Below are 26,758 nucleotides of genomic sequence, written 5' to 3' on the forward strand. Positions count from 1 at the left end.
CCAGAAGGGAGAAGCGGTGAGAAATGAGTTATGACTGCAGCTCTGGATGTGACCGGAGTAGAAGACATGATGCATATAAATAATACACAAGTAGAGCAGAGAGAAAAGCAGATGAGTGATAAATGATTACCTGTGACACTTCTGTGCCAGGCTGTTTAAGCAGTTTGATGGTCCTGCTTCCAGCCGATCGGTGTCCCCGGCCATCGTGCCATGTCAGGCTGTTGCCAATCTCTCGGCGAAAACGATGGTTCAAGTTCTCAGCAGAGACCGTGTGTTCCAGGAGATTTCTACAAAACCTGAAGTGAGCGGCAGCTGTCAAAATTAAAACATACAAGGGTCAAGAGTGGGCATGACCACTGAGCTACCTGTGGCATCAGGGGATGGGCTACAAGCGCTGACCTACTGTACATGTGACACTGGTGGGAACTGGGTTTATGACATAGAAAATTTTGATTCTGAAGTCCTCAGACAGTTCTCTTCTCCTCTTTCTGTCCTCCATGTTTAGTGTAGCACGCACAGACACAAAGTGCAAAGACTGAGTCAACTTCTCCCCTTTTAATCTGGTTTCAGGTGTGATTTTCATATTGCCCACACCTGATACTGGCCACAGGTGAGTTCGAACGAGCATCACATGCTTGAAACAAAGTTGTTTACCCATAATTTTGGAAAGGTGCCAACAATTTTGTCTGACCCATTTTTGAGGTTTTGTGTGAAATTATGTCCAATTTGACTTTTTTACTCTGTTTTTTTGTGCTGCCATACGAAATATGTGTAATTTCAATAATTTTCTGGGAGAAATACTTCATTTCCTGGAACAATTTTAAGGGTGCCAACATTTTCAGCCATGACTGTATAGCCCCTGATGTCCAAGGATAATGTTGGTTGCGCCCATGAAACATCACATCCATGACTACATCGTCCCAGGTGGAACATGGGTGCAAATATGTAAGAGTGATTATGCTGTATAGGTATTTAGTTTTTTACATTAACCCTATAGACACTATTTAAACATGTGACTGCATCCACAGGATCTTGCAGCTGTACATATCCCAGGCCTGTCGGAGAAAGGGGACAAGGTCGCTGACAAGCAGAGGATCACCTGACCCATTGTTTGCAGCACGCGAGGATGTGACGAGAATTCTGGGGAAGCGTACTGATTATAGGGGACAGTACAGCGGTGGAGAACAAAGCTGCTCTTCTCCATACTTTTATTTTCTCAGTGCCATTTTCACAGCAACGCCTCAGGCATGAAATCGAGTTACAGGGGGAGGAGGCGAGGGTGTAAAAGAAAAAAATGCAAATCCAATTACCATATTCATGTGAACCATGGACGAGACTTTAAAGGGCAAAACCCCCGGTCAAAAAAGAACATCCGGCTATTAGATTGAGTCTCATTTATCTATATGCACAAAAGTATGTGAACCCCTTGTGCATTCAATAATGTCAGCCCCGCTTACAGCTAGCAGGAGCACAAAGTAGAGTATCGTCTCCATCGCTGTGCTGGTGGCACCTTTATAGGATACCACCTCTCCTATAGGTAAACTTTTATGGTGAAAGGTGCAAAAGTCATCCATTCCTGGTTCCAGCACCAATCACCCTGTTCAAAATTCCATCTTGAGGCAGCGTCAACACAATCACTTTTCAGCAGCTTCATAAATCAGGATTTCCATCGTAATCAGAGACCTGAAGACATTAAAGGCTATGGGCCCCTTTGACATAGAAAAAAAGTGTTTTTTTTGTTTGTTTTTACATATGTTAGTGGTAACCTTCAGTCTGCAATCTTCATTCCCTCATGCGTTTCAGTCCCATTGATGTGCAGTTTGCACCCTTATCCAAGTTTCAAGACTTTTCTCTTGTGGGAGTGTCTCTCTCAGTAATATAGGTTGGATGTGATATCTGTGTATCTAGAGTATGACTAGTCCAAAAATGCGAAGGCCAGCCTTCTATCATTACTGATTGTATGCTGTAATTTCTTTCAATGGAATAAAATAATGGATCTGATTTTTTTTAACATATTTTTCACTGAAGTGCTGCTGGATATGTCTGCTTTCTGAAGTGGATATAGTGCCCTTTTCAACATGGGAGTATTTCTCCCTTGCACTGTCCATGATATGGAGTCTTTGACATTGATAGTTTTAGGTTAGCTGGAAACTTTCTATTACTGTGTTCTGTGTATCCATGGTACTATTATCTTCATTAGCTCTTTTATTGGCACAGCTTCTATCCTGCACCAATTTCCTCTTCATGTACATTCCTTCTTTTCTATAGCCTCTTTCTGTGCCCTCCCTGGGATACTTTCCTCCTCTACATGCCGAGGCATTCTATTTGTCTGTTCTGTTTTAGGGTTCAAACAATTGTAATTCATGTCCAAAATCAGATCTGTTGCCTGCCTGATACAAATAGAAGCAGAGGGGCCCCGTTAATTATTATGAGGTCCATCTACATTCCTGTATACGTTAGTTTTAATAATAAAAAAGAGCAGTATGTATACATATTTTTTTTTTCAGTTCTAAAAACGGACACATAACGGAAACAAGACCTACCCTATAATAATCAACGGGGGTCCTCTGCATGATTTCTGAAGGAGGATCAACTTCCTTATAGTTTGGGCACAAAGCAGCTAACCTACAGCCCAGCAACTATTGTTGTCATGATTGGGGTTCACATACTTTTGGTCATGTAGTGCATCATATTGCAGATCAGTATAGTCCTTCCTGTATTTGCAGTCACACTGTTTTGTGGTTCCTACAATGTAGCAGCTTGTCTTCTCTATGACACATATTTGCCAGACTAAGAAATGTGTTACTGGGATAGATTGATTTATGGCTGCAGCAGCGTTTACTGAAAGGGTTAAGGACGACTCTCAGCTTCCACCAGTGATTATTTCCAAAGGGCTTAATTCAAAGTGACTGATATAGACATAAGATTGTTTCTGTGAGGGAGGAATGTTACATATATGAATATTAACTTAGTATAACCAGTGGCTGATGGAAAGACGCCAATCATGTCTGTGAGACGTATCACATGGGAGAGACTTAGATACACAATCAGTAGACAGTATCACATGGGAGAGACTTAGATACACAATCAGTAGACAGTATCACATGGGAGAGACTTAGATACACAAGCTCAGTAGACAGTATCATACAAGAGAGACTTAGATACACAGGCTCCGTAGACATACACACAAGTGGCTTAGATACACAGGCCCAGGAAACAGAATCACATGGGGGAAACTTAGATCCAGAGACTCAATAGACAGTATCACCCAGGAGAGGCTTAGATACAGTATACACACTTGTAGATGCACACATGTAATATACACACCTGGACATATACACATGTATTACACAAATGTATTATACACACCCTGTACATACACAAATTATTATACACACACATGTATTATACACACCTGTATAGCGTGCCATATACAGTACAGACCAAAAGTTTGGACACACCTTCTCATTTAAAGATTTTTCTGTATTTTCATAACTATGAAAATTGTACATTCACACTGAAGGCACCAAAACTATGAATTAACACATGTGGAATTATATACTTAACAAAAAAGTGTGAAACAACTGAAAATATGTCTTATATTCTAGGTTCTTCAAAGTAGCCACCTTTTGCTTTGATGACTGCTTTGCACACTCTTGGCATTCTCTTGATGAGCTTCAACAGGTAGTCACCGGAAATGGTCTTCCAACAATCTTGAAGGAGTTCCCAGAGATGTTTAGCACTTATTGGCCCTTTTGCCTTCACTCTGCGGTCCAGCTCACCCCAAACCATCTCGATTGGGTTCAGGTCTGGTGACTGTGGAGGCCAGGTCATCTGGCGTAGCACCCCATCACTCTCCTTCTTGGTCAAATAGCCCTTACACAGCCTGGAGGTGTGTTTGGGGTCATTGTCCTGTTGAAAAATAAATGATGGTCCAACTAAACGCAAACCGGATGGAATAGCATGCCGCTGCAAGATGCTGTGGTAGCCATGCTGGTTCAGTATGCCTTCAATTTTGAATTAATCCCCAACAGTGTCACCAGCAAAGCACCCCCACACCATCACACCTCCTCCTCCATGCTTCACAGTGGGAACCAGGCATGTAGAGTCCATCCGTTCACCTTTTCTGCATCGCACACAGACACGGTAGTTGAAACCAAAGATCTCAAATTTGGACTCATCAGACCAAAGCCCAGATTTCCACTGGTCTAATGTCCATTCCTTGTGTTCTTTAGTCCAAACAAGTCTCTTCTGCTTGTTGCCTGTCCTTAGCAGTGGTTTCCTAGCAGCTATTTTACCATGAAGGCCTGCTGCACAAAGTCTCCTCTTAACAGTTGTTGTAGAGATGTGTCTGCTGCTAGAACTCTGTGTGACATTGGCCTGGTCTCTAATCTGAGCTGCTGTTAACCTGCGATTTCTGAGGCTGGTGACTCAGATAAACTTATCCTTAGAAGCAGAGGTGACTCTTGGTCTTCCTTTCCTGGGGCGGTCCTCATGTGAGCCAGTTTCTTTGTAGCGCTTGATGGTTTTTGCAACTGCACTTGGGGACACATTCAAAGTTTTCCCAATTTTTCGCACTGACTGACCTTCATTTCTTAAAGTAATGATGGCCACTCGTTTTTCTTTACTTAGCTGCTTTTTTCTTTCCATAATACAAATTCTAACAGTCTATTCAGTAGGACTATCAGCTGTGTATCCACCAGACTTCTGCACAACACAACTGATGGTCCCAACCCCATTTATAAGGCAAGAAATCCCACTTATTAAACCTGACAGGGCACACCTGTGAAGTGAAAACCATTTCCGGTGACTACCTCTTGAAGCTCATTAAGAGAATGCCAAGAGTGTGCAAAGCAGTCATCAAAGCAAAAGGTGGCTACTTTGAAGAACCTAGAATATAAGACATATTTTCAGTTGTTTCACACTTTTTTGTTAAGTATATAATTCCACATGTGTTAATTCATAGTTTTGATGCCTTCAGTGTGAATGTACAATTTTCATAGTCAAGAAAATACAGAAAAATCTTTAAATGATAAGGTGTGTCCAAACTTTTGGTCTGTACTGTACAACTACCCCAAATACACAGGTATATGATATATGCATTTGCAATATCCACACATTTCCCATACACACTTTTACTTGATAAAACACACTGCCCCATATACACCTGTAAATCGATCTATACATTTTTATATACACATGCACAGTCCAAGCCATCCTTATACACCCTAGTACATCATAGCATACATTGACCTATACACATATTTACTTTCTCTACATACACCTGTACATCTTATCATACATAGCCCTAAACACATGCACTATCCACACCTATCCTATCCCATATACACCTGAGGCTGTACATCATATCATACACCGTCCTAAACACATGTTTGATTCACACCAACTCCTTATATACCTGTACATTGTATCATACAATCATCATATGATACACCCATACATCATACACTGTCCTATACACATGTACTATCCACAACTACCCCATATACACCCATATATCATATACTGCTCTATACACATGCACTATCCACACCTACCCCATATATCATATACTACTCTATACACATGAACTATCCACACTTACCCCTTATACAGCCTTACATCACATCATACACTACCCTATGCATATGTACTATCCACACTTACCCCATATACACCCATACATCATACCCTATACACATGTACTATCCACAGCTACCCCATATACACCATACATCATACACTGCCCTATACACATGTACTATCCACACCTAGCTCATATACACCCACACATGATATACTGCTCTATACACATGGACTAACCACACTTACCCCGTATACAGCCTTACATCACATTATACACTACCCTATGCATATGTACTATCCACACCTACTACATATATCATATACTGCCCTGTACACATGTACTATCCACACCTACTACATGTATCATATACTGCCCTGTACACATGTACTATCCACACCTATCCCATATACACTTATACATCACACCCTATACACAAATACTATCCACGCCTACCCCATATAAACCCATACATCATATACTGCCCTATAAACATGTACTATCCACACCTACCCCAAATATACCCATTCATCATACACTGCCCTACCTATACACAAGTACTATCCACACGTAACCCATATACACCCATACATCATCATATACACATATACTATCCACACCTATCCCATATACACTCATACATCACATACTGCCTGTGACGACACAGCTTTTAATCTTAATTAGCCAGACATACATTCAGTAGGCCAGGGGCCATACACCGTTATGATGACTTTTGAATTTATGTGTTTCTTTCTCTGGGTGGGACAAGAAACATGGAATTTTGTCATAAGTCTAAATGTTGACTTTTCCTGTAGATTGAGTTGATATTTGTTAAATGAATAGCTGTTATTTACATCTTATATCAGCTCCTACAGTTTATGGTACTGTTATCTTTGCACAGGGTCTTTGAATAATGAATGTTTGTTAAATATGTTTATTAACCATTGTGTGGGCCCTGGGGCTTGTTGACTCTTATAGAGCAGCAGAGGAGTGTAAGCTATGCAGATCGATTAAATGCTCAAATAATGGAGAGTTAAACTCATCTCACCTCCCCCTTGACCTGTAGAAAATATATTGAAGGACAGTTGTGAACTATATAATTGGGGTTATGCCTCTGTATCAGGAGTCTTTAATAAAACCACAGACAAGAACACTCTAAGTGGTAGCTCTACAGGACAGCATGGCTCCATCCAGAGGGATACAGATCTGCTCCATTGACCAGTCACCTGGTTCTATGGAGATGTTTGGGGTGACCAGGCTGGGACCCACCGGTCGCCTGGAACCCATAGATAAGCTCGGAGAAAACCAGGTTGGGACCATCCAGTCACCTGGTTCCATGAATATGTTTGGAGAAAGCCAGGCTGGGACCATACAGTCACCTGGTTCCACCCAAAGCGGGGTGCCACTGGCTGAGGTAGTTGGCCATAGAAGTCCCAAAATAGCAGCTGCTCTATTCCCGGCGGGCCAGCGGAAGGGCGAGACTGTGTAATTTTGCACCATCTTGGGTGTTTGCTGGGACTCTTCTATATGGTTATTGTCTGTTTGGTGGTTCAATAAACACCCTGTGTTGTCTGAGTAGTATTACGCCCATAAAAGACCCAGTGTCTTCACACTGCCCTATACATACAGTATGTACTATGCACACCTATCCCATATAAACCCATACATCATACACTGCCCTATACACATGTACTATCTATACCCATCCCATATACACCCATACATCATACTCTATACACAAGTACTACCCACACCTACCCCATATACACCATACACTGCCCTATACACTTGCACTATCCACACCTACCCCATATACACCCATACATCATACCCTATACACATGTACTATCCACATCTACCTCATATACACCCATACATCATACACTGCCCTATACATATGTACTATCCTCACCTACCCCATGTACACCCATACATCATACCCTATACACATGTACTATCCACACCTACCTCATATACACCCATATATCATACACTGCCCTATACACATGTACTATCTATACCTATCCCATATACACCCATACATCACACCCTATACACAAGTACTACCCACACCTACCCCATATATACCCATACATCATACACTGTCCTATACACATGTACTGTCTACACCTACTCCATATACATGCATACATCATACACTGCCCTAATACACATGCACTATCCACACCTACCCTATATACACCATACACTGCCCTATACAAATGCACTATCCACACCTTCCCCATATACACCCTTACATCATACCCTATACACATGTACTATCCACATCTACCTCATAAACACCCATATATCATACACTGCCCTATACACATGTACTATCCACACCTACCTCATATACACCCATACATCATACACTGCCCTATACACATGTACTATCTATACCTATCCCATATAGACCCATACATCATACCCTACACACATGTACTATCCACATCTACCTCATATACACCCATACATCATACACTGCCCTATACACATGTACTATCCACACCTACCCCATATACACCCATACATCATACCCTATACATATGTACTATCCACATCTACCTCATATACACCCATACATCATACACTGCCCTATACACATGTACTATCCACACCTACCCCATATACACCATACACTGCCCTATACACATGTACTATCCACACCTATCCCATATACACCCATACATCATACCCTATACACATGTACTATCCACACCTACCCCATATACACCCATGCATCATACCCTATACACATGTACTATCCACACCTACCTCATATACACCCATACATCATATACTGCCCTATACACATGCACTATACACACCTACCCCATATACACCATACACTGCCCTATACACATGTACTATCCACACCTATCCCATATACACCCATACATCATACCCTATACACCTGTACTATCCACACCTACCCCATATACACCCATGCATCATACCCTATACACATGTACTATCCACACCTACCCCATATACACCATACACTGCCCTATACACATGTACTATCCACACCTATCCCATATACACCCATACATCATACCCTATACACATGTACTATCCACACCTACCCCATATACACCCATGCATCATACCCTATACACATGTACTATCCACACCTACCTCATATACACCCATACATCATATACTGCCCTATACACATGCACTATACACACCTACCCCATATACACCATACACTGCCCTATACACATGTACTATCCACACCTATCCCATATACACCCATACATCATACCCTATACACATGTACTATCCACACCTACCCCATATACACCCATACATCATACCCTATACACATGTACTATCCACACCTACCTCATATACACCCATACATCATACACTGCCCTATACACATGCACTATCCACACCTACCCCATATACACCCATACATCATACCCTATACACATGTACTATCCACACCTACCCCATATACACCCATACATCATACCCTATACACATGTACTATCCACACCTACCTCATATACACCCATACATCATACACTGCCCTATACACATGCACTATCCACACCTACCCCATATACACCCATACATCATACCCTATACACATGTACTATCCATACCTACCTCATATACACCCATACATCATACCCTATACACATGTACTATCCACACCTACCCCACTCACACCCATACATCAGAGCCTATACACATGTACTATCCACTCCTACCCCATATACACCCACACATGATATACTGCTCTATACACGTGTACTATCCACACCTACCCCATACACACCATACATCATACACTGCCCTATACACATGTACTATCTACATCTACCTCATAAACACCCATACATCATACACTGCCCTATACACATGTACTATCTATACCTATCCCATATACACCCATACATCATACCCTATACACATGTACTATCCACATCTACCTCATATATACCCATACATCATACACTGCCCTATACACATGTACTATCCACACCTACCCCATATACACCCATACATCATACCCTATACACATGTACTATCCACATCTACCTCATATACACCCATACATCATACACTGCTCTATACACATGCACTATCCACACCTACCCCATATACACCATATATCATACACTGCCCTATACACATGTACTATCCACACCTACCCCATATACACACCATACATCATACACTGCCCTATACACATGTACTATCCACACCTACCCCATATACACCCATACATCATACCCTATACACATGTACTATCCACACCTACCCCATATACACCCATACATCATACCCTATACACATGTACTATCCACACCTACCCCATATACACCCATACATCATACCCTATACACATGTACTATCCACACCTACCTCATATACACCCATACATCATACACTGCCCTATACACATGCACTATCCACATCTACCCCATATACACCCATACATCATACCCTATACACATGTACTATCCACACCTACCTCATATACACCCATACATCATACACTGTCCTACACACATGTACTATCCACACCTACCCATATACACCCATACATCATACACTGTCCTAATACACATGCACTATCCACACCTACCCTAAATACACCATACACTGCCCTATACACATGTACTATCCACACCTACCCCATATACACCCATACATCATACCCTATACACATGTACTATCCACACCTACCCCATATACACCCATACATCATACACTGTCCTATACACATGTACTGTCCACACCTACCCCATATACACCCATACATCATACACTGCCCGAATACACATGCACTATCCACACCTACCCTATATACACCATACACTGCCCTATACACATGCACTATCCACACCTACCCCATATACACCCATACATCATACCCTATACACATGTACTATCCACATCTACCTCATAAACACCCATATATCATACACTGCCCTATACACATGTACTATCCACACCTACCTCATATACACCCATACATCATACCCTATACACATGTACTATCCACATCTACCTCATATACACCCATACATCATACCCTATACACATGCACTATCCACACCTACCCCATATACACCCATACATCATACCCTATACACATGTACTATCCACATCTACCTCATAAACACCCATATATCATACACTGCCCTATACACATGTACTATCCACACCTACCTCATATACACCCATACATCATACCCTATACACATGTACTATCCACACCTACCCCATATACACCCATACATCAGAGCTTATACACATGTACTATCCACACCTACCTCATATACACCCATACATCATACACTGCCCTATACACATGCACTATCCACACCTACCCGATATACACCCAGACATCATGCCCTATACACATGTACTATCCACACCTACCTCATATACACCCATACATCATACACTGCCCTATACACATGTACTATCCACACCGACCCCATATACACACATACATCATACCCTATACACATGTACTATCCACACCTACCCCATATACACCCATACATCATACCCTATACACATGTACTATCCACATCTACCTCATATACACCCATACATCATATACTGCCCTATACACATGTACTATCCACACCTACCCCATATACACCATACACTGCCCTATACACATGTACTATCCACACCTACCCGATATACACCCATACATCATACCCTATACACATGTACTATCCACACCTACCCCATATACACCCATACATCATACCCTATACACATGTACTATCCACACTTACCTCATATACACCCATACATCAGAGCCTATACACATGTACTATCCACACCTACCTCATATACACCCATACATCATACCCTATACACATGTACTATCCACAACTACCCCATATACACCCATACATCAGAGCCTATACACATGTACTATCCACAACTACCCCATATACACCCATACATCAGAGCCTATACACATGTACTATCCACACCTACCCCATATACACCCATACACATGTACTATCCACACCTACCCCATATACACCCATACATCATACACTGCCCTATACACATGCACTATCCACACCTACCCCATATACACCCAGACATCATACCCTATACACATGTACTATCCACAGCTACCCCATATACCCCATATATCATACACTGCCCTATACACATGTACTATCCACACCTACCCCATATACACACCATACATCATACACTGCCCTATACACATGTACTATCCACACCTACCCCATATACACCCATACATCATACCCTATACACATGCACTATCCACACCTACCCCATATACCCCATACACTGCCCTATACACATGTACTATCCACATCTACCCCATATACCCCATACACTGCCCTATACACATGTACTATCCACACCTACCCCATATACCCCATACATCATACACTGCCCTATACACATGCACTATCCACACCTACCCCATATACACCCATACATCATACCCTATACACATGTACTATCCACACCTACCCCATATACACCCATACATCATACACTGCCCTATACACATGCACTATCCACACCTACCCCATATACACCCATACATCATACCCTATACACATGCACTATCCACATCTACCCCATATACACCCATACATCATACACTGCCCTATACACATGTACTATCCACACCTACTCCATATACATCCATACATCATACCCTATACACATGCACTATCCACATCTACCCCATATACACCCATACATCATACACTGCCCTATACACATGCACTATCCACACCTACCCCATATACACCCATACATCATACCCTATACACACCTACCCCATATACACCCATACATCATACACTGCCCTATACACATGCACTATCCACACCTACCCCATATACACCCATACATCATACCCTATACACATGTACTATCCACACCTACCCCATATACACCCATACATCATACACGGCCCTATACACATGCATTATCCACACCTATCCCATATACACCATACACTGCCCTATACACATGTACTATCTACACCTATCCCATATACCCCATACATCATACACTGCCCTATACACATGTACTATCCACACCTACCTCATATACACCCATACATCATACCCTATACACATGTACTATCCACACCTACCCCATATACATCCATACATCATACCCTATACACATGTACTATCCACAACTACCCCATATACACCCATACATCAGAGCCTATACACATGTACTATCCACACCTACCCCATATACACCCATACACATGTACTCTCCACACCTACCCCATATACACCCATACATCATACACTGCCCTATACACATGCACTATCCACACCTACCCCATATACACCCAGACATCATACCCTATACACATGTACTATCCACAGCTACCCCATATACCCCATATATCATACACTGCCCTATACACATGTACTATCCACACCTACCCCATATACACACCATACATCATACACTACCCTATACACATGTACTATCCACACCTACCTCATATACACCCATATATCATACACTGCCCTATACACATGCACTATCCACACCTACCCCATATACACCCATACATCATACCCTATACACACCTACCCCATATACACCCATACATCATACACTGCCCTATACACATGTACTATCCACACCTACCCCATATACACACCATACATCATACACTGCCCTATACACATGTACTATCCACACCTACCCCATATACACCCATACATCATACCCTATACACATGCACTATTCACACCTACCCCATATACCCCATACACTGCCCTATACACATGTACTATCCACATCTACCCCATATACACCATACACTGCCCTATACACATGTACTATCCACACCTACCTCATATACCCCATACATCATACACTGCCCTATACACATGCACTATCCACACCTACCCCATATACACCCATACATCATACCCTATACACACCTACCCCATATACACCCATACATCATACACTGCCCTATACACATGTACTATCCACACCTACCCCATATACACACCATACATCATACACTGCCCTATACACATGTACTATCCACACCTACCCCATATACACCCATACATCATACCCTATACACATGCACTATTCACACCTACCCCATATACCCCATACACTGCCCTATACACATGTACTATCCACATCTACCCCATATACACCATACACTGCCCTATACACATGTACTATCCACACCTACCCCATATACACCCATACATCATACACTGCCCTATACACATGCACTATCCACACCTACCCCATATACACCCATCCATCATACCCTATACGCACCTACCCCATATACACCCATACATCATACACTGCCCTATACACATGCACTATCCACACCTACCCCATATACACCCATACATCATACCCTATACACATGCACTATCCACATCTACCCCATATACACCCATACATCATACACTGCCCTATACACATGTACTATCCACACCTACTCCATATACATCCATACATCATACCCTATACACATGCACTATCCACATCTACCCCATATACACCCATACATCATACACTGCCCTATACACATGTACTATCCACACCTACCCCATATACACCCATACATCATACCCTATCCACACCTACCCCATATACACCCATCCATCATACCCTATACACACCTACCCCATATACACCCATACATCATACCCTATACACATGTACTATCCACACCTACCCCATATACATCCATACATCATACACTGCCCTATACACATGTACTATCCACACCTACCCCATATACACCCATACATCATACCCTATCCACACCTACCCCATATACACCCATCCATCATACCCTATACACACCTACCCCATATACACCCATACATCATACCCTATACACATGCACTATCCACATCTACCCCATATACACCCATACATCATACACTGCCCTATACACATGTACTATCCACACCTACCCCATATACACCCATACATCATACACTGCCCTATACACATGTACTATCCACACCTACCCCATATACACCCATACATCATACACTGCCCTATACACATGTACTATCCACACCTACCCCATATACACCCATACATCATACCCTATCCACACCTACCCCATATACACCCATCCATCATACCCTATACACACCTACCCCATATACACCCATACATCATACCCTATACACATGCACTATCCACACCTACCCCATATACATCCATACATCATACACTGCCCTATACACATGTACTATCCACACCTACCCCATATACACCCATACATCATACCCTATCCACACCTACCCCATATACACCCATCCATCATACCCTATACACACCTACCCCATATACACCCATACATCATACCCTATACACATGCACTATCCACACCTACCCCATATACATCCATACATCATACACTGCCCTATACACATGTGCTCCCATTATTCCAGAGCTCCCTCAGTGCCACCATGCCCAGCTTGCACACACCGGAGCAGCTCTCTCCTTCCCATGTATTATCCTCCATGCCATACGTGTCCTGTCCTCTATCACACACATATACACTGCCTCCTCACAGCCCCGGCTGTACTCACCGTCCATGCCGCCCCTCTCCGGGCTGTAGTCCCCTCTCCCCGCGGGCTCCCTCTCACCGATCCGAGCTCGAAGGTCAGTGAACATCGGGTGTCCGGGTCACAGCCAGCCGGGTGCTGGGGCTGCCTCCCTCCTCCAGCAGCAGACTCAGGACCCGGGGAGGAGGAGGAGGGAGGATGGATGGATGGAGGGTGGACACCGCGGGTCACTATCACCCAGCCAGCTGCTGCTTCTGCTACAGATGTCCTGAGCTCAAGAGATGCTCTGCAGATTACAGAGGTGTCAGGTGCTTTTGAGATGCTCTGCAGCCTGCACCGGTGTCCTGTCCACATGAGATGCTCTGCAGCCTAGAATGGTGTCCTGTCCACATGAGATACTCTACAGCCTACAATGATGTCCTGGCCTGTCCACATGAGATGCTCTGCAGCCTAGAATGGTATCCTGTCCACATGAGATGCTCTGCAGCGTATAATGGTGTCCTGTTCACATGAGATGCTCTGCAGCCTACACTGATGTGCTGGCCTGTTCACATGAGATGCTCTGCAGCCTAGAATGGTGTCTTGTCCACATGAGATGCTCTGCAGCTTACAGAAGTAGCATACCCTTCTGAGATGTTCTGCACTTTTCACTGGTGACCGTCCACTTGAGATGCTCTGCAGTTTACACTGATGTCCTGTGCTCCTGAGATCTTCTACTTCTCTTTCAGGTCTCCTGTGTTCCCCAGATGCTCTGCAGCTTACCGAGGCGTGATGCTGCGCAGCTGGGTGCAATGCTCTGCCAGCAGATCCTCAGCATCACTCTGGCTGTCACTTTGATGTTGTTTCATGGTGTTGTGCAATGCTCTGTCAGGACATGTTGTGTGTGGGTGACACCTTCCTTCTGTAGACATGTCTCCACATCAGAAGCTGTCTGTGATGGCCAGGTGTCTCCTCAAGAGACCTGCAATCCTATCATCCCAAGTGCTAGTGATGACATGAGCTGTCTCTATCAGAGATGCTGTCTAATGATCCCTAGTACTATTCATAATATGCCTAGTCTCCTGATCACTGTGCTCTTGGTGAGCTGTCTCAGAAATATGTAGTCTCTTGATCAATGGTGCTATTAGCAAGCTGTCTCACTCAGAGCTATATAGTCTCTTGATCACTAGTGCTATTGGTGAGCTGTCTCTCTCAGAGATATGTACTCTTGATCAGTAGTGATTAGTAAACTGTCTCTCACAGAGATATGTAGTCTCTTGATCACTAGTGCTATTGGTGAGCTGTCTCAGATATGTAGTCTCTTGATCACTAGTGCTATTGGTGAGCTGTCTCAGATATGCAGTCTCTTGATCACTAGTGGTATTGGTGAGCTGTCTCAGATATGTAGTCTCTTGATCACTAGTGCTATTGGTGAGCTGTCTCAGATATGTAGTCTCTTGATCACTAGTGCTATTGGTGAGCTGTCTCAGATATGCAGTCTCTTGATCACTAGTGGTATTGGTGAGCTGTCTCAGATATGCAGTCTCTTGATCACTAGTGCTGTTGGTGAGCTGTCTCAGCTATGTAGTCTCTTGATCACTAGTGCTATTGGTGAGCTGTCTTTCTTAGCAATGTACAGCAGTTTCTTGATCACTAGTGCTATTGATGTGACATCTCTCTGAGATATGTAGTCTCTGAATCACTAGTGCTATTGGTGAGCTGTCTCAGCTATGTAGTCTCTTGATCACTAGTGCTATTGGTGAGTTGTCTTTCTTAGCAATGTACAGCAGTTTCTGGATCACTAGTGCTATTGAGAAGTCTCTCTGAGATATGTAGTCTCTGAATCACTAGTGCTATTGGTGAGCTGTCTCTCTTAGAGATGTGTTGTCTCTTGATCACTAGTGTTATTGATCATGAATACAATTGGTGAGCTGTCTCACAAAGAGATGTACAGTCTCTTGCTTGTGTTAGTGAGTGGGCTTTTGATCACTAGTGCTCTCGGTGAGCTGTCTCAGATATCTAGTCCCTAGATCCTTAGTGCTATTGGTGAGCTGTCTCTTTCAGAGATATGTAGCTTCTGGATCACTAGTGGTATTGGTGAGCTGCCTCTGTAAGAGATATTTTGTCTCTTGATCATTAGTATATTGGTAAGCTGTCTCTCTCAGAGATATGTAGCCTATTGATCATGAATGCAATTGGTGAGCTGTCTCTCAAAGAGATGTGGGGTCTCTTGCTTATAAGTGTTAGTGAGTGGGCTCTTGTACACTAGTGCTCCTGGTGGGATTTGCTGTCTGTCGTTCCTGGTCCGACCTTTGTGAATTTAGATGGTGATATAGTGAATAACATTCTGAATTGGTCTCAAAAGATCCATGAATCCTCCAGAGAGCACCTCACATCTCCACCAATTAGTCTCTACCTTGTTCTGTGACCAGCTCTGAAACAAGGAAAGTTATCAAGATGAAACTAGTTACTTAGTGATACCAGCTCCCTATGTATACCAAATACTGCACCCAAAGACCAGTGGATCAGGAACAGACTGGATTTACCACCGATATCATAGCATGGTTTGAATCAGCAGACTGGTCTAAATTGTTATTTGTGCCTATCAGGTACTTGAGATCTTCTTTAAGTAATAGACCCGTTGGGTTGTCCCTACAAATAAGACATATTAATTTCCGTGAAAGCGTGACCTGTTACTGAAATCCTTAAGTACAGGTGCCCATAAAAATAGAGAGAACTCATCTGATTTATGGCATTTATGCTTCTAGCAGACTCACAAGAGCTGGTCCCCAAGCAAATGTTCAAGACCTTTAGAATCCTAAAGGTGGACTATGCATTGAAATATGTTTCTATCTTCTTTGAATACATGGTTTGACTGGAAGGTGCATGATTTGGTCAGATAGACTATGATATGATAAACAGGTATTAATTAGCACAAAAGCTCATGATTTTATGAGATGACTAAGGTTTGGTCAGAAGTTGGTGGGTTGGTGTTAAGATACATGACTTGGTAAGATTGTTATGGTGAGATGATTTTTGGTTTAGAAGAAAGATCTATGGTTTTGTGACATGGTCCATGCTCTTTATAGCTCTAATAGCTGTCTATGATTTGGTTGGATGATCTATGGTCATGTTGTGAAGGTCTATAACTTGGTGGAATGGTCTGGGAGATGATTTTTGGTTTAAGAAGATGAGGTATAGTTTGGCAAGAGGTGAGATAGTGAAAAATTTGGAGAGATGGTCCATGGTATTATGAGCTGTCTGTAGCTTGGTCAGAAGTTCTGCGGTTTAGTTTACTGATGTATGGCTTGGTTGGATGGTCTGTGGTCTTGTTGGATGGCTTATGGTTTGGGTTAAAAATCCTTGACTTGCTAAAATGGAATGTGGTTTTGTGAAATGATGTTTGGTTTAAGGAGATTATTTATGGTTTAGTGAGATAGTCAATGCTTTGGCAAGATATTCTGTGGTTTTATAAGTCTATAGTTAGGTCAGATGTTCTATGGTTTAGTTGAATGATATGATATATGGTTTGGTATGAAGGTCTATGATTGGTTCGATGGTTGATTTGTATGATGTATTGTTTGATGTTAAGATCCATGACTTAATAAGATGGTTTGTGAATTAGTTGAATGATTTATGGTTGTATTAGATGGTTTATGCTTTCTTGAGATAGTCCATAGTTCTGTTAGCTGTCTCCAGTATGGTCAGAAGTTTAGTGGTTTGGTTTGATGATCCATGGTTGTGGTGAACGTCTATGGCTTAGTAAAATAGTATGTGGTTTATTAGGATGGTCTACATTTTGGTAAGCTGGTTTTTGGTTTGGTGGGATGATTTATATTTTAGGAACATTATAGTTTGGTGTGGTTGATCATATTTTAATGAAATGGTGTACAGTTCAATCACGTATTGTTGTTTAGTTTGATTATTTATGGTTGATGTAAAGATCTATGACATAAAATTGTGTGTGGTTTCGTTAGATTACTTTTGTTTTAAGGAAATGATCTACTGTATGTTTTGTTAGGATTGTCCGATTTAGTGAGATGCCCTGTGATTTTGTATGAAGGTCTACAAATTGATTACATGGCCTGTTTTTTGGTGAGATGATTTATGACCTAGGGAAAAGACCCCCATTATAGCGGAGATGATTTGTGGTTTGCTGTGGTAGCCTACAGTTTAGACAAATGATCTATGGTTTGATTTAAAATTAAGGTGTAGGACTATGTTACATAATCTGTGGTTTGATGAGAACAGATATGACTTAATGGAAGAGTGTGATGGTCTCGGTCACTGAGAAATTATCTGAAAATTGCTCATGTGGAGAAATGCAAATAATGTTTTTTTCTGTCACAGAGGTCAATAGCAAGAACGGAAACCTGCAACTGCATCTGTCAGACACTCCCTCCTCACCTCGGCAGATCCCCCTCCTTTTATCTCCTCCCTTTTCTTTCCCATTGGCTCACTTCCTCAGCATCTTTTGTTCTACATATCCTCATTGTTCCACCATATTCATCTCCCTGACAGGTAAATCTTGCATGGACTTAACAAATCGGCTTTTTGCCGAGTATCAACCCAACCTCAAACCCCAGACTCCAATGATCCCTCACAACTCTATAACCCCATACTTTTCACTTCTTTCTCAAACAACCACTCAGAGCACCCTCAACCACTCGAGAGGAGCTTTCCTCCTCACCAGCGGGATATTCATGGATATGCTGAAATCAGACCACATCCAGTCTAATTATGTCTGGCAGGTTCCTACAAGATCCAGCAATATCTATAGGACTTTCCCACACCCAGACAGTAAATTTTAGGTCTGACATTTGTTTTCTTACCATTAAGAAGGCGCCAGTTAGGCGCCAAAACGCGTTGGTGTAATAAACCTCAATGTCTTGCCATGAAGGGGTCTTCATTCTCCTAAGTGTAGCTCAGGTACCATGATATCTCCACTAAAGTAAATTTTAAGTCTGACACCCTTCCTCCCATGCACTTGCTGCAGGAAAGAAGTTACGGCAGCTAGAGATACAGAATTTACGAAAGGCCTGGCGGACCCTATTAGGAGTAGAGATGAGCGAACCCGAACTGTAAAGTTCGGGGCTTCGTACTGGACAACTACAGTAGTGTCTGGCGCTGAACTCAGAACACGGACTTTCCTTGTGCAAATTCTCATTTGCACAAGGAAAGACTAGAAGCAATGGGATGAAACTAAATGGGAGGAGACACAGATTAGATATTAGAAAAAACTTTTTGACAGTTAGGGTGATTAATGAGTGGAACAGGCTGCCACGAGAGGTGGTGAGTTCCCCTTCAATGGACGTCTTCAAACAGAGGCTGGACAGACATCTGTCTGAGATGATTTAGTGAATCCTGCGTTGAGCAGGGGGTTGGACCAGATGACCCAGGAGGTCCCTTCCAACTCTACCATTCTATGATTCTATGATTCTAAGTCTGTTTTAGTGTTTGGAGTTCGAATGAGAGAGGAGAGATTCTGTGGGGGTACTCTGCTTCATTTGGCAGCCCTTTAGCCTTTAATACGACCACTTTACAGCCCTTTTGCAGCACGAAAGTTCAGGTCCCCATTGACTTCCATGGGATTCGGGTTCAAGTTGGGTAGAAGTTCTAGTACCCGAAGCAAACTTTGGACTAAAGTTCGTTTGAACCGAACATCGACGGGTTCGCTCATCCCTAATTAGGAGTTGATGGGGTCCATAAGGCATGGTTAATTTCCATTTCCTACGTTGGAAGAGAAAATGGGAGATGAAAACACAAATGTGAATTCAAACATATATTATAGGGTCTAATTTATAATGTCTTTGAGCTCTGGGCTTTCTAGGCAGCATATGAATAAACGGGAGCCACTGTCATTGGGTGTCTACCCTTGACCATCCGTGTGTCACTGTGCTGTAGTTTTCTGCACAGCTAGTGGCGAGGAGCGCTGCTTTCCAGGGAAAAACAGTAATGGGGCTGTGACCTTTGATTCTTCAGTGGTCTCCCAGAGGTCAGACCCCGGCCATAGTTTATTATAGGCACCACTTTCTATGCCTGGAAAACCCCTTCAAGGCATATTACTCTTCATTCTAGCGCAGCTGATTTAGTTCTAGGTCTCAGGGCATTCATTGCAACAATGGATACCCATTGATTTTAGCTGGCACTCTATAGGGCTTTGCTGGTGAGGGGGAGAATTTGGGGGCTCTACAGAGCTCTGAAATGAGGTTAACATTACTCTGCTTTTTAAAACTGAAATTTAATGTGCTCCTTTTAATAAAATTTACTCATACAGTTGCAAGGAACCCATTTAGTACATAGCACTGAAGAATTTGAACACTGCAATATTACAAATATGTAGTAACCTGGAAAATATACCCATTGTATCACAATTTTCCCGTCACTATATCGTGCTACATTCGCTTTCAGTAGGGGAGGGGGATCGCTCTGGAGCTGGGGGGGATTAGTTCTGAGTGCAGAGCTCAGTGCCCTGCAGGCTGAGTGGGGATGTGTGTCAGGGACAAGCTGGTGGATCCCAATGGGATAATGGAAAGAGACAGACCCTTTTACGTCGTTTGTAAAGAGCACTTAATACATATATAGTAATCTCATTACATATATATAGGTATATGGGTACTGATATATGAATATATGTATTAAATAATGCACATACACACACATCAACATTAACAGGTACATTTAAAGTGACAGGCCCCTTTAAATTCATTTATCATTAAGATAATAAAGGTACTGGACCCCCAAAGTGTTGTCTGATGAGAGTGGAAAATGAAGCAGATACATGTATAAAGTATTGTAATACCGTCCCTTGGTAAAGGTTCAGCTTTTCAAAACAACCAGATAGAAGTATGGAAGGAATGGAGGATCTGAATGCTCTCGCAAAGCTGAATTGATGGGTGCACTCACAAACACCCCTTTAACACTGTAATTATTATTTTTATGCCTGCTTATATGTCACAAAAATATTCCGCAGCGCTAAACAGACATTTTTCCTCATTGTCCCCATTGGGGCTCACAATCTACATTTCCTATCAGTATGTCTTTGGAGTGTTGGAGGAAACTGGAGAACCCGGAGGAAACCCACACAAACACGGGGAGAATATGCAAACTTCTTGCAGATGTTGTCCTTGGTGGGATTTGAACTCAGGATAAAGAAACAATGCTAGCTACACTCAACAATTCAGCCTTGCTAGAGCATTGAGGTTCTCCATGGGTTCCCTTCCTCTACATGGGTCTGTTGCTAAGTAGGACCTCTACCAAGGGACAGTATTACAGAAGGGTTAAGACGTTCTGGTGCCCAGATCCACCATATTACTGATATCTGATTGTTTCTGTGCTGACAGTGACTTTGTTGTGACTACAGAGCCTGGCAGGATCTTCCAATACCCGGTGACCTCTGATCTGAGCCTTTCAGAGCGAGCACAGTCCTGGCATTGTCTCCTCTTCCTGCGCCTTCTCCTGGGCACATTCTCCGAGCTCTTCGCTTGGTGAATTCTAATGCCATATAGTGAAGCAGAAGGAGCAGATGAGAGCATCGTACCCCCTCTCACTGAATTCTTATGCATGGCAAACCTCCCATGCTAACCCTTTATTCTGTGTGCCAAGAATGTATAACGTCTTGTGTACCAACCCTATCATTCCTCTTGTGAATGGTCAGTCCAACCACTTCTACTCTCTAGGGTCTCATGTGACGGGCATTAATTAATTGTGCCATCCCTGAGATGGAGAACTTGGCTTTAGGGACATGGCAGAGAAGTGGATGCACATGTACTAAAAATGAGCGGGAGAGACAAGAACAACTCACCAATTCTTGGAATATGTGTGGGTCTCGTTTGCTGACAGTGGCGTACCGACAATGGCGGCAGGCCACGCGACTGCTATGGGGCTCGTGAGCCGGGGGGGCCCAAAGTCAGCGCCCTCATTGGGCCCCCACTGCACAGCCAGCACCGCCACCCTGACCCACATTCAACTGTATCGTCAGTTAGAACAATTAGAACTTATGCTATGGGGCCCAATGATTTCTATGTACGCCCCTGCTTGCTGGGTGTTAGCAAATAAGCTGGTTTAAATGAGCGTGTTTGTTTTTCAATCGGGAGAGTGGAGCAAAATGCTGTAAAGACAACTCTGCCAATGGTTTATCTAGTGGGGGAAAAAAAGTATGTGATGTTGTATTTCAAGATATCCATAATTTTTTTTTGCTTAAAATAGAGTAGGCGTGCCCTTATACACCTTAGATCAGGGATGTCAAACTCAAACACACAAAGGGCTAAAATGAAAAACGTGGACAAAATCACGGGGCCAACCAGTATACAGTATAATGGGGCTGACATAGTCCTCCGTACAGAATAATGGGCCCCACATAGTCCTCCATACAGAATAATGAGCCCAACATAGTCCTCGATACAGAATAATGGGCCCCACATAGTCCTCCATACAGAATAATGGGCCCCACATAGTCCTCCATACAGAATAATGGGCCCCACATAGTCCTACATACAGAATAATGAGCCCAACATGGTCCTCCATACAGAATAATGGGCCCCACATAGTCCTCCATACAGACTAATGGGCCCCACATAGTCCTCCATACAGAATAATGGGCCCCACATAGTCCTCCATACAGAATAATGGGCCACACATAGTCCTCCATACAGAATAATGGGCCCCACATAGTCCTCCATACGGAATAATTGCTCCACATAGGGGTGGTGGTTCTGGTGTCACGGGCCGAGAAAACCACCCTGCGGGCCAGATTTGGCCCACGGGCCAGAGTTTGACATGTACGCCTTAGCAGGTTGGCATGATTCCCCAATATTAAGAAACTCTGTATGACCGCCTGAGGAGTCATGATCTGTGATGAGACAACCCCTTTAATGAATGCATGTATATTATTACCCTGTAGTTGAGACCCCCTCTTGTAATTTGCAATTATGGAAGCTGGGATATAATATGGGAAAAGAAAGGAATTGTTCTAAGTGGAATTGGAAACTTCCGGCTCATGCACGACCACTAATCAACTAGTGAAAACCTCAGCATCAAAAAAGAAAGACGTCGATGAACTTGCTGCAAACGTTATTTATTTTGATCCGGCACCAATGAATAAACAGATATTGCCCAACGTTTTGACCAACTTGTGGTCTTTATCAAGGACAACTGTATGGGAATTGGCCAGGTATATGGAGTAAGTGTAACGCCGGCAATATCTGTTTATTCATTGGTGCCGGATCAAAATAAATCACGTTTGCAGCAAGTTCACCTACGTCTTTCTTTTTCGGTGCTGAGGTTTTCGCTACAGTGTTCTAGGATTATTTTCTTTTCCTCAAGCATGATTACTGCAATAGGCAGTGTTGCTGGCTTTACCCAACGTGTGGCCATAAATCCAGTCATGCTGTAATTAAAAACATGTCTGTCCTCATGATTTGTGATGAGAAGAGTGTTCCTGACCCTTGACCAGATGCATAGCTAGGTTTTCACATGGGGCAAGAATAAAGAATACTGCTCTAGACTTGTATCTAAGTACCTTGCCCACTAAGATACCTGCCACGTATATCTCCCCTGCCAGTCACAACATCACTGCACTTCCGGCTGACAAGTCAGTTCTGGGATATCTGCACTTCTGAGAGGACAGATTGACAGCTGCCTCCGGATGTAAAGCGCAGGAAGCTCCTCTGTTCTGCAGCTCTAGTACAGGACAGATGTCTCCAACAAGGAAATTTACCATAATTGCTCCATTATCTATATTTAGTTCCACTTCAGTACAAATTCTTTAGCACTACTGTATTATCAGCCAGGAATAGTTACTTTCTTCACATGCAGCTGCTCCACGGGATAATCAGTTGTGGATGGAAATTATTTGGCAGCTTATATCTATGGTAGCTTTGTGGACAGTTGGGTCATCTTAGGACACCCCCAGGGCATTATAAGTGCCATGGCAGTTTATAAGGACTAATACAGATAATACAGATAAAACACTTCCTGCTGGTTTATGGTCTGTACAGAGTTTTCTCCGGTGATTTGGTCTGTTACGACTATATCTCTTGACAAAATTTCTCAGACTTGCAGTACAGAATACATGCAAGTCTAGTGTACACAAGATGGTTGGGGAGTAAAGGATGCCCAAAAGTAGAGTTGAGCAAAAAGATTCTCAATGCCCAGGTCCAGTAGCCACATTGGTAGTCCAAGGCAGCCAAATCAGAGCCCTGAGAACTTCCTACTACCAGCGGCATCCCCGATGCTTCTTCTGATTACTAGGCCACCAGGATGACATGCATGTGTTGCTCCAGAAAATATTGACGTAGCTAGGCCTATTAATTACAACAGTTGCCACAGGTATTTGGAAGTTTGCAGTGGTCTGGTCTAGCGGACACGGACTACCAACGTTGCTGCTGTACCAGGGTTCCGTGAATCTTTTTGCTCGACTCAACCCATGAGTGATTAGCATGGGATCCCTTTTAGAGGGTCCATTGATGTAGGCCGCAGTAAAGTCTTTACATCATAAAGGTCCCCATACTCATTACCTAACATTTGGCCAAACCCATTAATAGGAAGGATTGACCATCTAATGTGTATGGAACTTTCAGAGTGATGGTGTTGTGGCAGAGAAGGATCAGGTGTGTTGAATTTTTTTGGATCATCTCTCAAGTAAGTCACCACCAGAAATGTCTGGTAGCACTTTACCCCTAGCTCCTATCAAAACCACATGCATGCTCCACTGAGGGGGAGTCGGGAGAGATTGCGATGGTCTATATCTAATTAGAATCTAGCTACCGTTTTTTTTTAAACAGGCTGGTAAATTAAATATGAGATCTTACCAGACGCCAGAAGAAATTTTTTTCCTCTGCAGTAATATCTATACTGTAGACGTCTTACTTTGGGGAATATTTATGTAAAGTGTCTAAGTTTGCATGGTCTAATATTTTATAGACCGATTTATGATTCTGATGCATGCATTCATAAATTTTGTCCAATTAATGGAATCGATGTACTTTGGATCAAAATGTTTTTGGTAAGATTTGCGCCATGGAATAATTGAAACAGACATCTACGCTACATATACACTGTGTTCCAAATTATTATGCAAATAATATTTTCTCAGATTTTCCCAATTTACCTATATGAATTGTAGTCATTGTAATTTTCCAGTCAAATAACTATTAGAGTACAATTGAAAGGTTTTTGTACAAACTGCCTATGATAACAGTATATTTTAAAAAAAAAAAAAACTCAAACTGCACTCAAAATGCATGTTCCAAATTATTATGCACAGCAGAGTTTTCAACCTTTTCATTTTAATAAAGAACAAAAAAATTGTCATTTTTGAAATTATAAGCATTAGCAGGTTATTACAAACTGAAATCAAACAGTTTTCAACTCAAAACTTTATTCTAGGTGATGTTACATTTGCACATAGGACCGCTTGTTCGAAAGGAGCTTCTGAACTCTCTCGTCCATTGAATTTGTCAGGTTTTGGATGGTTTCTGCTTTAATTGTTTTGCATGAGGACAGAATACCCTCCCAGAGCTGTTGCTTAGATGTGAACTGCCTCCCGCCATCTTAGACACTCCTTTTGATGATGCTCCAGAGGTTCTCAATGGGGCTGAGGTCAGGGGAGCATGGG

The 26,758-nt window shown here is 42.6% G+C and overlaps 1 protein-coding gene across 1 annotated transcript in view; it reads right to left on the reverse strand.

Annotated features, from left to right (window-relative positions):
- SAMD10 (sterile alpha motif domain containing 10) overlaps positions 1–16,176 on the reverse strand; it is a 29,252-nt gene extending 13,076 nt beyond the window's left edge. Inside the window, exons 1-2 of the mRNA XM_073682893.1 lie at positions 15,187–16,176; positions 131–312 (exon numbers count right to left, since the gene is read on the reverse strand). Of these exons, the coding sequence (XP_073538994.1) occupies positions 131–312; positions 15,187–15,271 (267 nt within the window). The 5' untranslated portion in view covers positions 15,272–16,176. The remainder of the gene's footprint in view (positions 1–130; positions 313–15,186) is intronic.
- Between the last annotated feature and the right edge of the window lie 10,582 nt (positions 16,177–26,758).

Source organism: Phyllobates terribilis, unplaced genomic scaffold (genome assembly GCF_046119375.1).
Source record: "Phyllobates terribilis strain yellow unplaced genomic scaffold, ASM4611937v1 Scaffold_5__5_contigs__length_657084704, whole genome shotgun sequence".
NCBI classification, from domain to species: domain Eukaryota; kingdom Metazoa; phylum Chordata; class Amphibia; order Anura; family Dendrobatidae; genus Phyllobates; species Phyllobates terribilis.